Source organism: Entelurus aequoreus, linkage group LG14 (assembly GCF_033978785.1).
Source record: "Entelurus aequoreus isolate RoL-2023_Sb linkage group LG14, RoL_Eaeq_v1.1, whole genome shotgun sequence".
NCBI classification, from domain to species: Eukaryota; Metazoa; Chordata; class Actinopteri; order Syngnathiformes; family Syngnathidae; genus Entelurus; species Entelurus aequoreus.
This window is the reverse complement of record NC_084744.1, coordinates 16,163,929-16,177,201: the sequence shown is the minus strand read 5'-3', so window position 1 is coordinate 16,177,201 and position 13,273 is coordinate 16,163,929. Positions and strand designations below refer to the sequence as shown.

General features: G+C 38.8%; 1 protein-coding gene across 4 annotated transcripts in view; it reads right to left on the bottom strand.

The window, feature by feature from the left end:
- Positions 1 to 6,351: 6,351 nt before the first annotated feature.
- rpe (ribulose-5-phosphate-3-epimerase) overlaps positions 6,352 to 13,273 on the bottom strand; it is an 89,791-nt gene continuing 82,869 nt past the window's right edge. For 3 of the 4 annotated variants that reach the window (XM_062070531.1, XM_062070532.1, XM_062070533.1), the window contains 5 exons: positions 11,546 to 11,625; positions 11,321 to 11,460; positions 8,379 to 8,513; positions 6,861 to 6,947; positions 6,352 to 6,786 (listed from right to left, as the gene is read on the bottom strand). In XM_062070531.1, coding sequence (XP_061926515.1) covers positions 6,664 to 6,786; positions 6,861 to 6,947; positions 8,379 to 8,513; positions 11,321 to 11,460; positions 11,546 to 11,591 — 531 coding nt within the window. In that variant the 5' untranslated portion in view covers positions 11,592 to 11,625 and the 3' untranslated portion in view covers positions 6,352 to 6,663. Of the gene's footprint in view, positions 6,787 to 6,860; positions 6,948 to 8,378; positions 8,514 to 11,320; positions 11,461 to 11,545; positions 11,626 to 11,901; positions 12,105 to 13,273 lie in introns of those variants that run through there. The other variant, XM_062070530.1, reaches the window with a different exon arrangement.

Here is a 13,273-nt window from a genome sequence, read left to right as displayed (position 1 = left end):
AAAGATTACTCTTGCAACAAAACATCATCAGTATGGAAAAACTAACCTGTCACTTGACGATCTAATCCCAGTTTACGTTCCCTGCAGCAGTGTTTTTCAACCAGTCAACAGTCTGGTGTGCCGTGGGAGATTATCTAATTTCACCTATTTGGGTTAAAAATAATTTTTTGCAAACCAGTAATTATAGTCTGCAAATTATGTGTTGTTGTTGAGTGTTGGTGCTGTCTAGAGCTCGGCAGAGTAACCGTGCAATACTCTTCCATATCAGTAGGTGGCAGCCTACTGATATTGCTTTGTAGATGTCGGAAACAGCGGGAGGCAGTGTGAAGGTAAAAAGATGTCTAATGCTTAAACCAAAAATAGGAGTGAGTGCCCCTAAGAAAAGGCATTGAAGCTGAGGGAAGGCTATGCAGAACGACACTAAAACTGAACTGGCTACACAGTAAACAAAAACAAAATGCTGGACGACAGCAAAGACTTACTACGGAGCAAAGAAGGCGTCCACAACGTACATCCGAACATGACATGACAATCAACAATGTCCCCACAAAGAAGGATAAAAACAACTGAAATATTCTTGATTACTAAAATAAAGTAGATGCAGCAAAATTCCTTCAAAGGAAGACATGAAACTGCAACAGGAAAATACCAAAAAAAGAGAAAAAGCCACCAAAATAGGAGCGCAAGACAAGAACTAAAACTCTACACACAGGAAAACAGCAAAAAACTCAATAAGTCACGGTGTGATGTGACAAGTGGTGACAGTACACCTACTTTGAGACAAGAGCTATATTGATGCATGGTCAGTTATGGTTTAAAGCAGACCTGGGCATTTTGCGGCCCGCGGGCCACATCCGGTTCCTTTGTGCGTCCCAGTCCGGCCCGCGTGAGGCCAATCATTAATGCCGTGTTTTCAACAAGACACGGACTGCCAAGTATTTCTGTACAGAAATGAATGGTAAAGCCGTGTGCTTAATTTGTGGTACACAGGTTGCTGTGTTTAAAGAATATAATTTGAATCGCCACTACACGACGAAGCACAAGGAAAGATACCGGAATCTGTCTGATGAAGAGCGCGCAAGGGAGGCTGATGCGTTGATGGTAAAACTGCAAACCCAACAAGGACTTTTTGCCAAATTTCACACCCCCAGAGATGCAGCCATCAGGACAAGTTTTGTCATTTCTCACAAAATCGCCAGAAAAAGTAAGGCGTTTTCTGACGGAGAGTTTATTAAGGAGTGCTTATTGGAGCATTTGAGAATGTGTCACTCTCCCGACGCACTGTAACGAGGCGGGTTGAGACCATCGCTGGAAACTTGGAGCTTCAGCTGAAGAACAAAACGGCCGACTTTGACTGTTTTTCGCTGGCTTTGGATGAGAGCTGCGATGTACGTGACACCGCCCAGCTGCTCATCTTCTTACGTGGGATAACTGCAGACTTTCAAATCACGGAGGAGCTGGCAGCCATGCAGTCAATTAAAGGGACAATCACAGGTAATGACTTGTTTACATAGGTAAATGCGTGTTTGGACATGTTAGGACTGAAATGGGACAAGCTGGCAGGTGTGACAACAGATGGTTGTCCAAATCTGACGTGGAAAAATGTTGGACTTTTGTTTTGTTGTATTGCAGTATTTCTATAAACTTGTTAAGTTGTTTTTCCTTGTTTGTGGAACACAGTTAAAGTGTGAACAAGTTAAAAATAAATTGCAGTGATTCAATGACTGTTTTTGTTTTCTTATTTCAATTTCACATAGCCTAATATAAATATTTAAGGATTAAGAGTTTAAATAAAACCATCAAAAGCAATCTGCTTTTGTACAAAGTTAAGTTAGGTTAATTAAAATATTATTATTATTTTTATTTTATTTTATTGTATTATCTTACAAATATATAAAAAATAATATTGAGCAAACTGTAACTAAAATATTGTCGATGGTGGCAACAACTTTTTACTGTCGACTGAGTTTCGTTTTTTAATGATTTTTGCTTGTAGTGTGCCTCTGGATTTTTTCAACGCAAAAAATGTGCCTTGGTTCAAAGAAGGTTGAAAAACATAATTCATAAAACACAACGTGGACAAGATCGAGATAGACAAATGTTAGATGTATGCCATTTATGCTAGTTGGCTCTATAAATGGTTAAATATTGTAAAAACGAGAGAGCGCGCTTATGTTGGCTAGCTATTAAGCTCTTATAAGCAGTGCACATATAGCTAAATAATTCCATTCTACCATTTACTTTGACAAATGTATAGATTGATGTTAAACTGAAAACGTGTATTATGTTATTTAGCTGTTAACTATAAATAATTAAATGTGGTTAAACATAAGAGCAATAGTAAACAATAGTTATGGGTAATTGATGCCTCAGTGAGTGTTTGGCAAACTCACTAGCTGTATTGACGCTAAACTGATACTGTGTTGCCGTTTAATAATGGCTCCATCTGCTGGAAGAACAAATCTAAATTATAAACAATTATAAACTGTTTTATTTTATTGAATAGCTGTGCAGGAAGAAATATCAGTGAGCCAAATAGTAAACAGGAAAATAAAATATACCTTATTTGGCGCTGTAAGATCAAAATGATCCCACATTGAATGAATGAATTGAAAGAATGTTTCCCTTTTTTCAGTTCCATTTAGATTAACATGGCGACAAGATAAACACAGTTTGGTGCTTCGCAGTCAAACACAGTAGCTGTATCGGTCACCAGTTTTTTTTTCTTAAAGCGGTACACACGAGGCAGGCAGATTAACAGAAATATTATAAAATCAGGGCTCGAATTTAACCACGGCAACTGCCGCGAGCGCCCTCGTCATTTGCCGTAATGCCCTAAAAAATTTAACAACATCAGCGACAAGAACAGGTCATGACCGCCCTTGACTTTTTACTTGTAAATGGACAAGGGATGTAACGGTAAACGGTATAATGATAATTTGCGATAAAATTCCAGACGGTTAAGTAATACAGTCAAATTTTTAATTACCGAAAACCCGTCATTTATTAATGCATTATAGGCAACACGAAGTCAAGCGCACTAGCGTCGTTTGGCTTCATAATCATGGCGGACTAACTATATGGACTTTGCTCGGGAGATTTCCCCTCGGGAGTAAACGGAGCCAAGCGCTTGGCTTAACGTAATTTTCCCTCGCTTCCCGGCGTGCACTCATGAGCTTAAGGAGGTAGTCACCTAAAATGGTTCTCTTCTCTCTTGAAGCTCATCGAGAGAATGCCAAGAGTGTGCAAAGCAGTAATCAGAGCAAAGGGTAGCTATTTTGAAGAAACTAGAATATAAAACATGTTTTCAGTTATTTCACCATTTTTTGTTAAGTACATAATTCCACATGTGTTCATTCATAGTTGTGATGCCTTCAGTGACAATAGTCATGAAAATAAAGAAAACATATTGAATGAGGAGAAGGTGTGTCCAAAATGTTGATATATATAATGTGCATGCATGCTTTGGGGCCCTTGCCTCGAAAGAAAATAATGTTTGCCTTGGTGCCATTCTAACTTGCAATGGTGCCCTAAAATATGAACCCTCCTTGCCTTGACCTTAAACAGTTAAAATTTGAGGCTTGTAAATTGTGCAGAATTTAAGTCAGCTAGTTAGCTACCTATAGCTTAATTATTGTAATGTAAATGTTAACATCAATTAGTAAAAGCTTGACTTTACGATATGAAAATGTGTATTATGAAATGATAAATGGGTTATACTTGTATAGCGCTTTTCTACCTTCAAGGTACTCAAAGCGCTTTGACACTATTTCCACATTCACCCATTCACTCACAGATTCACACACTGATGGCGGGAGCTGCCATGCAAGGCGCTAACCAGCAGCCATCAGGAGCATAAATCAATAAAAATGCTTACAAATGTGACCATATATATGGTCTTTAGATAGGCATTACGCCCATAACTACAATACACCCTTCAAAAAATATCACATATGTGCTGCTTGAGTGTGCAAATGACAGTACCTGTGGTGATGCTGTTGTCATGGTGCCAGGAGGAGGAGTAAGTCTCTCTGGAGTGACTGTGCTGTGTAGTACAATTCAGGACTTGTTCATGTGTGATGCTTGCTGCTGCCATCTCCGATGGCTGCTGATTGCATGTATGCATTCACGTCCCTGCTAGAAGCAGCAGAGAGGAAGCAGTTACATGGCAATAGCACATTGTGGACGTCAGCGCTGACAGCTGTCTCACGCCACACTGCATCCCTGTCACTTGCCACAATGCATGTACTATAAGAACATGTGTCATCATGCATTAAGTCCTTTTAACCCATGTAACATACACAAACTGTACCAGTGATGGGAAAGCACTTTGTTAAAAATAAAACACATGACATTCCCCCGCCTGCCCCCTCAAAAAACACAGATTTTTAGCATCAATAATTTAAAGGTGTGTGATTTGCCCCACAGACACGCGCTGCATTATTGAGTACAAGCCGCTCGCACTATGAATTATGTCACTAGTGATTCTTATTGACAGCAGGCGTCCTTCTGCTCTTGAAAATACAGCAGACGTCTTTAGCCTTCTCACTACAACTTCAGCTCGCCACCCCTTAATGGTTGGCGCTAAGTTTACAGCAACTCTGCTTTTAATAACAATAATAATCAAAGAAAAATTCCTGTGACACATTTTAAATGGGTCTGTTAGCTGTTGCTAACCTATGGTGCAGCAATTAAGTAGCTTTTGGCCTTTGCCTTTTAAAATAGCAATTTAAATTGGCTGTATGACAACTGAACACCAGCAAGCTGCATTAATACATTGTGATAGCTTGGGAACATTTCTTGCTTAATGCAGTTGCTAAAGTGCTAAATATGAGTGCGATTGATATGCAACATGTTAAAGGCCTACTGAAACCCACTACTACCGAGCACGCAGTCTGATAGTTTATATATCAATGATGAAATCTTAACATTGATACACATGCCAATACGGCCGGGTTAACTTATAAAGTGCAATTTTAAATTTCCCGCCACACTTCCAGTTGAAAACGTTTTATTATGCTGACGTATGCGTGTGACGTCACGAGGGTAAGGGAAGTATTCGGAGCCCGTAGAATCCTATACAAAAAGCTGTTTTCATTTCATAATTCCACAGTATTCTGGACATCTGTGTTGGTGAATCTTTTGCAATTTGTTTAATGAACAATGGAGGCTGCAAAGAAGAACGTTGTAGGTGGGATCGGTGTATTAGCGGCTGGCTGTAGCAACACAACAAGGACTACTTACTTGGATAGCAGACGCCTAGCCAATGCTAGCCGCCAACCCCACGGATGATCGGGTGAAGTCCTTCGTCGCGCCGTCGATCGCTGGAACGCAGGTGAGCACGGGTGTTGATGAGCAGATGAGGGCTGGCTGGCGTAGGTGGAGCGCTAATGTTTTTATCATAGCTCTGTAAGGTCCGGTTGCTAAGTTGCTAAGTTAGCTTCAGCGTCGTTAGCAAAAGCATTGTTAAGCTTTGCCAGGCTGAGAATTATTAACCGTGTAGTTACATGTCCATGGTTTAATAGTATTGTTGATCTTCTGTCTATCCTTCCAGTCAGGGATTTATGTATTTTGTTTCTATCTGCATTTGAGAACGATGCTATCACGTTAACTCAGTAGCTAAGTGTGTCACCGATGTATTGTCGTGGAGATAAAAGTCACTGTGAATGTCCATTTTGCGTGCTCGACTCTCATTTTCAAGAGGATATAGTATCCGAGGTGGTTTAAAATACAAATCCGTGATCCACAATAGAAAAAGGAGAGAGTGTGGAATCCAATGAGCCAGCTTGTACCTAAGTTACGGTCAGAGCGAAAAAAGATACGTCCTTCACTGCCTCTCTAGTCATTCACTCTAACGTTCCTCATCCACAAATCTTTCATCCTCGCTCAAATTAATGGGGTAATCGTTGCTTTGTCGCTCCGAATCTCTCTCGCTCCATTGTAAACAACGGGGAATTGTGAGGAATACTACCTCCTGTGACGTCACGCTACTTCCGGTACAGGCAAAGCTTTTTTTATCAGCGAGCAAAAGTTGCGAACTTTATCGTCGATTTTCTCTACTAAATCCTTTCAGCAAAAATATGGCAATATCGCGAAATGATCAAGTATGACACATAGAATGGATCTGCTATTCCCGTTTAAATAAAAAAAAATAATTTCAGTAGGCCTTTAAAGCTGCTAGCGCCTAGCAATGTGAACAGCTAGGATGCGAAAAGCGAGCGTGCAACATTTTGTGTTGTGTACTGTATGTATGCATGCATCTCCAATAGGAAAATTAAGTATTCATACATGGATTGATACATATAGTAGATACATAGCTGTCAGGTCCAAATTGCAAGGACTCCACATGAGAGAATAGATGATTGAATGCTGTTTAATTAACAAAACCAATTTCCATGGGTGTATATACAGTTGATAGAAAAATATTAAGCTCGACATATCATTTCCAGGTTGGTAAAAATTATGTTCAGGAATGTTTACAGTCCAGCGTCATTCATTAGCCCCACCTCCAAAGAAGCACCGCATCATACCTGCTGCGTCCAGCCTCACCTTCTACATCCAGCATAGAGACCTCCTACCTATTGAGTCACTCCCACCAAGAGCTGCAGAGAATGGAAAAGTGGGGCATCACCATGCCTAATTTCACAAATAGACATAAAGACATCAGCGGTCCAGCGTGCGCTTCTGTATGGCTTCGGCCACTGCAGTGCGCAAAAGGGCAATGACAGAGCGAGGGTCATCACTGCCTATCACGGCGCTGCCTGACACGATCATGTTAGCACCAGCCTACAAGTAACAGAACAGAGACCTCACTTTTTTGTTTACTTTTAATATGGTTGCGGTGTGTTAATTTTGCTCACCTCTGCACACTTGTAAATGGTGTCCGGGCCCACGCCACCGTCTACTTCAATGTCCAACGAGGGAAACTGACCCCTTAGCCACGTCACCTGGACACATGTTGTAGATAGAAAAGACACGTTTTACCATAGAACATTTTTTTTAAATGTCACAAGAATAAAGTAACATTACAAGGGGGGAAAACATATTTTCCGGGAACAAAATTGTAATTTTATAAGGGGGAAAAAACAACATTTTGCAAGAATTAATAGTACTGTAACGTGTAGCGGTGCACAAAAAACTCGATTCACATCCCGATTGTATATTAATTTGTAATGTTCAAAAATCGATTAAAAAAATAAATAAAATTTTTAAAATTGTTATTTTTTTTATTTTTTTTTATAAGAATAGATTTTTTTAAATAAGTTTCATGACCATATCCATGCAACCAGAAATAGTTTTTCTAAACTGTGACCTGTTTTGAAAGTTTCATTATAATAATTATACCAGATAATACATTACGATAATCGATTTAAATCGAGAATCGTGTTGAATTGATAATCGGTTCTGAATTTAATCGTCACCCCAGGAATCAGAATCGGATCACATCGTTAGGTACACAAAGATTCACACCCGTAGTAATGTGACAGACAAAAAACTTTAAGATTTTGCAAGAATAAAAATACATTTTTAAAGAAGTTCTATTTTTTATTTTTGCAAGGACACATTTTGCTATCACAAGAAAACAAATTGTGTAACGTGTAAGAAAGCTGAATTTATAATACAGTTGTAATATTACAAGGGAAAACATTTTTGAGCATAACTCAATGAAAATAATGTTGCAAGAAGAACCTTTAATGTTTCTGAGAAAAAGTGACAATTTATTAATTAATCTGTAACATAACTCATAAAGCTACAAAACTAAGTAAGGTTGTAATTTTAGGGAATACATTGTGAAATACTGCTAGGTTAAATTAGTACTATTATGCAGGAAAAACTTCATAAAGGAATACAATTGTAATTCAATTAAATTCATACTACAAAAACATACATTTTAAAACAATAAAATGTGCAGTATTATTAGGAGTAATCATAATTTTCATTTTTTTAACTGTTTTGACAATATTTTCTTAACAAAAAACATTACTTTTATAAGTAAAAATTTACATTGAAGTAAATTTGTAGGAGGCAAAAAAAACCTGGTATAAGAATAAAATCATATTGAAAAGAAAAAGCTATGCTTTTTGAATACATAACATTTTGTGAGAAAAAATGTTGTGGAGACATTTTTATACAAGAAAAAAAAAATTGTAATAGCAGGTATTTTACTTCCTAGAGCGGATTATCGGGTTGTTGCTGTTGTCAGTATAGAAGTATGGAATTGTCTTCAGCCACATGATCTGAACAAAAAACAACACGGGAACTGTAAAACAAATAACTGGCTCTGTTGGAGCAAAGACTGGCGCAACTACGACACACTGCTTTTAAGCTGTGTCTGGTGCTGTTAAATACTCTCCATGTTCTCCTGTAATATACTGTACCTTGGACATCATGTCCTCCATGAACTTCTGCCCTCCAAAGCCAGGTTCAACAGTCATGACCAGAGCCATGTCGACCTGGCTGGCCCAAGGTGCAAGCATTTCCACTGTAGTCCCAGGCTTTATTGCCAAACCCACCTGCACACAACAGGCATGTGATTTGACCACAATGAAAAAGACTGAAAAAATTTCCGGGGGTCTGGGGGACGAAGGCCCCCAGCCAGATCCAGGTTTTTCACCAATTTAACATGCTAAAATTAACAAAGACAGCACCATTTGAAGAAAATATTTTAGTGTTTAAAGACATGAAAACATCATTAATAGAACATACATAACCCAATTATAATAATGAATCACTGTATATGGTTCAGTCCCAACAGTATTTAGTCATTAATATTTACATCTTGTGTTCATTTCACATCCACAGGTGTCACATTGATCAGTGATATTTATCTACAGTTTATTTACAGTATTACCACATTACTTCAGTTCACTTCACACATTAGCTTTCTCTGAGAGCCCAGCCCTAACATGAGCCTTCCTTGCAAATTTCTGAGCAGCCTGCATTTTCCTTTTGGTCTCTGCTTTTGTAGCTTCTTTTTTGGATTTTTGGATAAATATAACAAAATACCAAATGTAAACATTTCATTCTTTTCGCCAAAATAGGATATACATTTATGAAAATAATTAAACATGTTTAGTATTGTTTACTCATATTTGAAAATAGGAAATAATAATAATGTGAGGACACTGACATATTGCATGAAACAAGTGTGAAAATATTTACCTTCAAGATTGTTACACCACTGACAATAGTTTCAAGAGACTACATAAGAACTTAATATTACAAAATAGTATTATATGCAAATTTATTTCAAATAAATTGTTAACTGGATTCAATAATGCGACTCTTTGAATTTCTGTAATTTCATAATATATTTTCACGTGGCTTTTTATTTTTAGCAAAACCCATTTATATTTCGCAAAGCAATAATTGGTTAATATTTAAAACAAACATGCGTATTTCGCAAGCAAATATTTTTTAGCTTACCTCCTTATTAACAACCCTGTCTGCAACTTAAGTGGGTTGTGGGTGGATCTTTCCTCTCGATGTCACTTTCGGTTGACATCCAAAAGTACCAGCTAGTGAAAAGTTGGTTTTCCTTGCTTCAAGTTGTTTCATATATTTTTGGCGTTTCGCATGTACTTCCAAAGCCTTGAAACATTGTGATCCATAGTCAATATTATCATAACACCACGTGCACAAAACCTTTCCGGGACGATCGATTTTCCGAATAAAATCACCGAACAAAGTCGTAACTTCCTTCTTCCCAACAGTATCAGTGATTTCCCTTTCCATCCAGTCCCATCGAAACTTATTTGACATGTTTATCAATTTCTTTTATTCGTAAAGCGTCCTTTCTCTCGAGAACCGACATCGTTTACATATGGAAAATGGCGGTATGATGACGTTATTAACGTCATCATTCATAACAGATGTCCTGATTGGTCACAAGGAATATATCGACCAATCAACTACGGCGTAATATAAACTACGTCTCGAATCTTGATTTAGGGTCGGAAAAAAAAACGGAAAAACGGAAGATAATTTTTTTTTTTTCCCGAGATTAAAAAAGACGGAATTCCGACTTTGGACGGAAAAATCACATGCCTAACACAATGGCCACAAAAGCTCAGCCTGAGGGTATGTTCTTAGGCTATGTCTACACTAAACCGGATAACCCCTTAAACGAATGATTATTTAGCCTAAGCCCCGTTTCGGCCACACTAATCTATCGTTTAAGGTCTCCCTCCTCGGACAAATTTTACACGAGTAAGTGCGCCTAGAATTTCTTGAATCTCCGGCTCTTAGCTTTGTATGGACTCATTGATCGTTTACAAGCTAAGTTCGGAGAGGAAGTGACGCCAGAAAGACCTCGCCCCACACAGGAAGTGACGTCAGAAGGAACGCGCCACAGCCAGCTTCATAATAAAGCGGTTTCGTAACTCGGAGCTAACCACTGGAAATATGAAGGCGAGTCATCCAGACATGCCCTAGTTTCTCCTTCCCTTTGTACAGACGCTTGTGGAAATCATACATGAATACCTTAATAGAAAGCGATTGCAACTATTTGGGATACAACACTTCTCAGACGGCAAAAGAACTTTCGATTGTCCAGGTCAGCTGTGATTCTATTTACCGAAAAACGTCCATTTGACGAAGGAGGGACAACGAGAATGTGGGCTCCCGTGGATGTGATAAAAAAGGCAGCGTGTTTTGTATTACCTGGCCGTCGAGGGAAAACTACGGAAAACAGCGAATGCATTTGGACTGGCAAAGCAGATTGTATCAGTTATTGTCCGCCATGTATGTCGCAGACTTAACGTCTAGGTCCAAAGTATATAGAGTAACTAAAACGGAATGGACAATGAAGGTGAAGGCAAAAGAGTGAGGAGTGTCCTGACCAGATAACTAGATCCATAGTTCGATTGATGTAAAATGTTCTTTATCACATTGTTTACATGTCTAATAAAGAATTGATTAATTTATGATGCTGCTTAGGCTGCTGCCCCCGCGACCCGACCTCGGATAAGCGGAAGAAGGTGGATGGATGGATGGATGATGGCTCAGGTGTGATTCAGTACAATAGGGCCCCACAGCACACTGGATTCCAGTTAATTGAAATACCACAACACTGGATATTGTTCAGATAAGTTAAATTTAAGAACTTGCACACAAAGCAACACTGAAGGTGACTATGACGTGCGCATTTTCCACGCATGCGTACTAGGTCGCGTTGCACCGGCGGACGGAGGGGGGAGGGGGTCTTAAACGGCGGCATTGTTGTGTGTGGACACGGATAAGGTTAGGTGGGATTTACCCTGGATAACCTTATAGTGTAAACGGGGCCTTAGTATTTCCTTGGTTAGTGTCATCCTCTCACCTTCATACCACTCTGTTGGATCTCCTTGATGAGACTTCCAGGGTTGCTGGTGGCCTCCAGGTGGAACGTGTACTGGTTGGCTCCGGCTGCAGCCATGGGCTTTACCCACTGCTCAGGCCGGGATACCATCATGTGCATGTCTGCAAACACCAGCACAGTCACCATGAGTCTATGGTTTACACTTAAGATGGTGTGTATTTAGAGTAGATTTATACAGATTATCACCAAAGAAAGGGTCCGGGCCGACTGACTTCCTCAAGCATTCCACCATGGGATGACCAAACGTGATATTTGGAACAAAATGGCTGAGAAAGGAAGGAAAAAAAAAATATTATTGAGAAAGCCGAGATTACATAATCAAATGTTTTCTGAACAAGCAGCATTGAATATTAGTTGTTTTGACAAAACTATTTGAAATAAGTTACTTGTATTAGCAGCGTGCAAGTGAAGCAAAGTAAAACACTGCAATAATTAGATATTGGAAATATTGTTACATTGAATTAAAACAAACTATTCCTCGTGCACTTCCGGCTAGCCAATAGCATGCTCGCTAGCTACTGTAGAAGAAGTGATAAACTGACCCGTCCATGACGTCGAGGTGCAAATAATCTGCCCCGCACTCCATCATCCTCACACACTCGCTGCCCAGACATGACAGGTCACTACTTAGAATAGACGGACCGATTTTCGCAGAGTAGGGCATGATAGAATGTGTTGTTAGTACTGCCTGCTACACAAGTGGGCAGCTAAATTAGCGAGGTCACGTTCGAAATATTCAGCAAAGAAAAACTTCCGGTCTGAGTCCTCATCGTAAAATAAAAAACGTCCCTTAATTGCTAAAATATATTTAGTAGTTTACTTTTTAAAATATGTATTTTATATATATGCTCTTCTATTTTTACTAAACATTGAATACTAAAATAAAATAGTGTGTACTCTTCTAGTTGACTGAACGGGATTTTACTTTGAAAGGACGTTTCACAAACAGGAAAAGAATGTTATAACAGCGGGTGACTTTATGGCCAACTCGAACTCGCCAAAACCCTTCACTTCCCCTTTCAGAATAAGACAGTAGCAGTTCCTTAACACTTGATGGCGCATTGCTCCTATGGGAAGAATAAAATACATTTATTGCCATTGCTCTAGCAAATTATGAGATTTCATTATTATTTTTCTATTAAAAATGTTAAACAAATAATAATTATCACAACTGCATAACTATGGTTATGATTAGTAGCAAGCAATGTAGGAAAATGCAATATATTATGTTTAATAAAAATAATAAAAGCCTTACATTATTTAAATATAGCAATGTAATTCATAAAGAGTAATTTTAAAAGGGCTAATTAAATTGTATATATCCGCTGTGCCAGCCTTTAGAGATACTTTGCACCAGTTTTATTCTCACTGCTTTCTGAACTCATTTGAACACACTAAAACGTGTGTGTATGTTATTTGGATTTAAACAGAAGGCCTCCACTGAGATCTTTAAAAAAAAAAAAAAAAAAAATGGGTTGGGGAGCTTCTGTGCAGCCAGCGCTCACCTTCCAACGCTAGGTAAACACAATCTGACATTTATGAGTTTTTCTTGCGTCTTGCATTACTGCTGCAGTGATGAAAACAGGTCCTGGCAATGCAATGCAACTGTGATGTGGTGGCACAGAGACCAAGGGGGCTCAAATGTATAGAGCACTTTTTCCACAACAGGACAAACTATAAGGATTTGCTATATAACAGCCTCAGGAAAAACGTTTTACAAGATTTCGAAGTGTCTGTGGGATTTCCATTTTTGTTGTTATTGAAATCAGAAGATACAGATGTTGGGCCTCCTTCATCATTTCTGTTCGAGTTCATCCCAAAGGTATTTTTCTTGTCAAGTTCTTCCACATTAAAACTCCTCCAAGCGTGCCTTTATTGACCTTGCTTTGTGCACTGAAGCATAGAAAAAGGCCA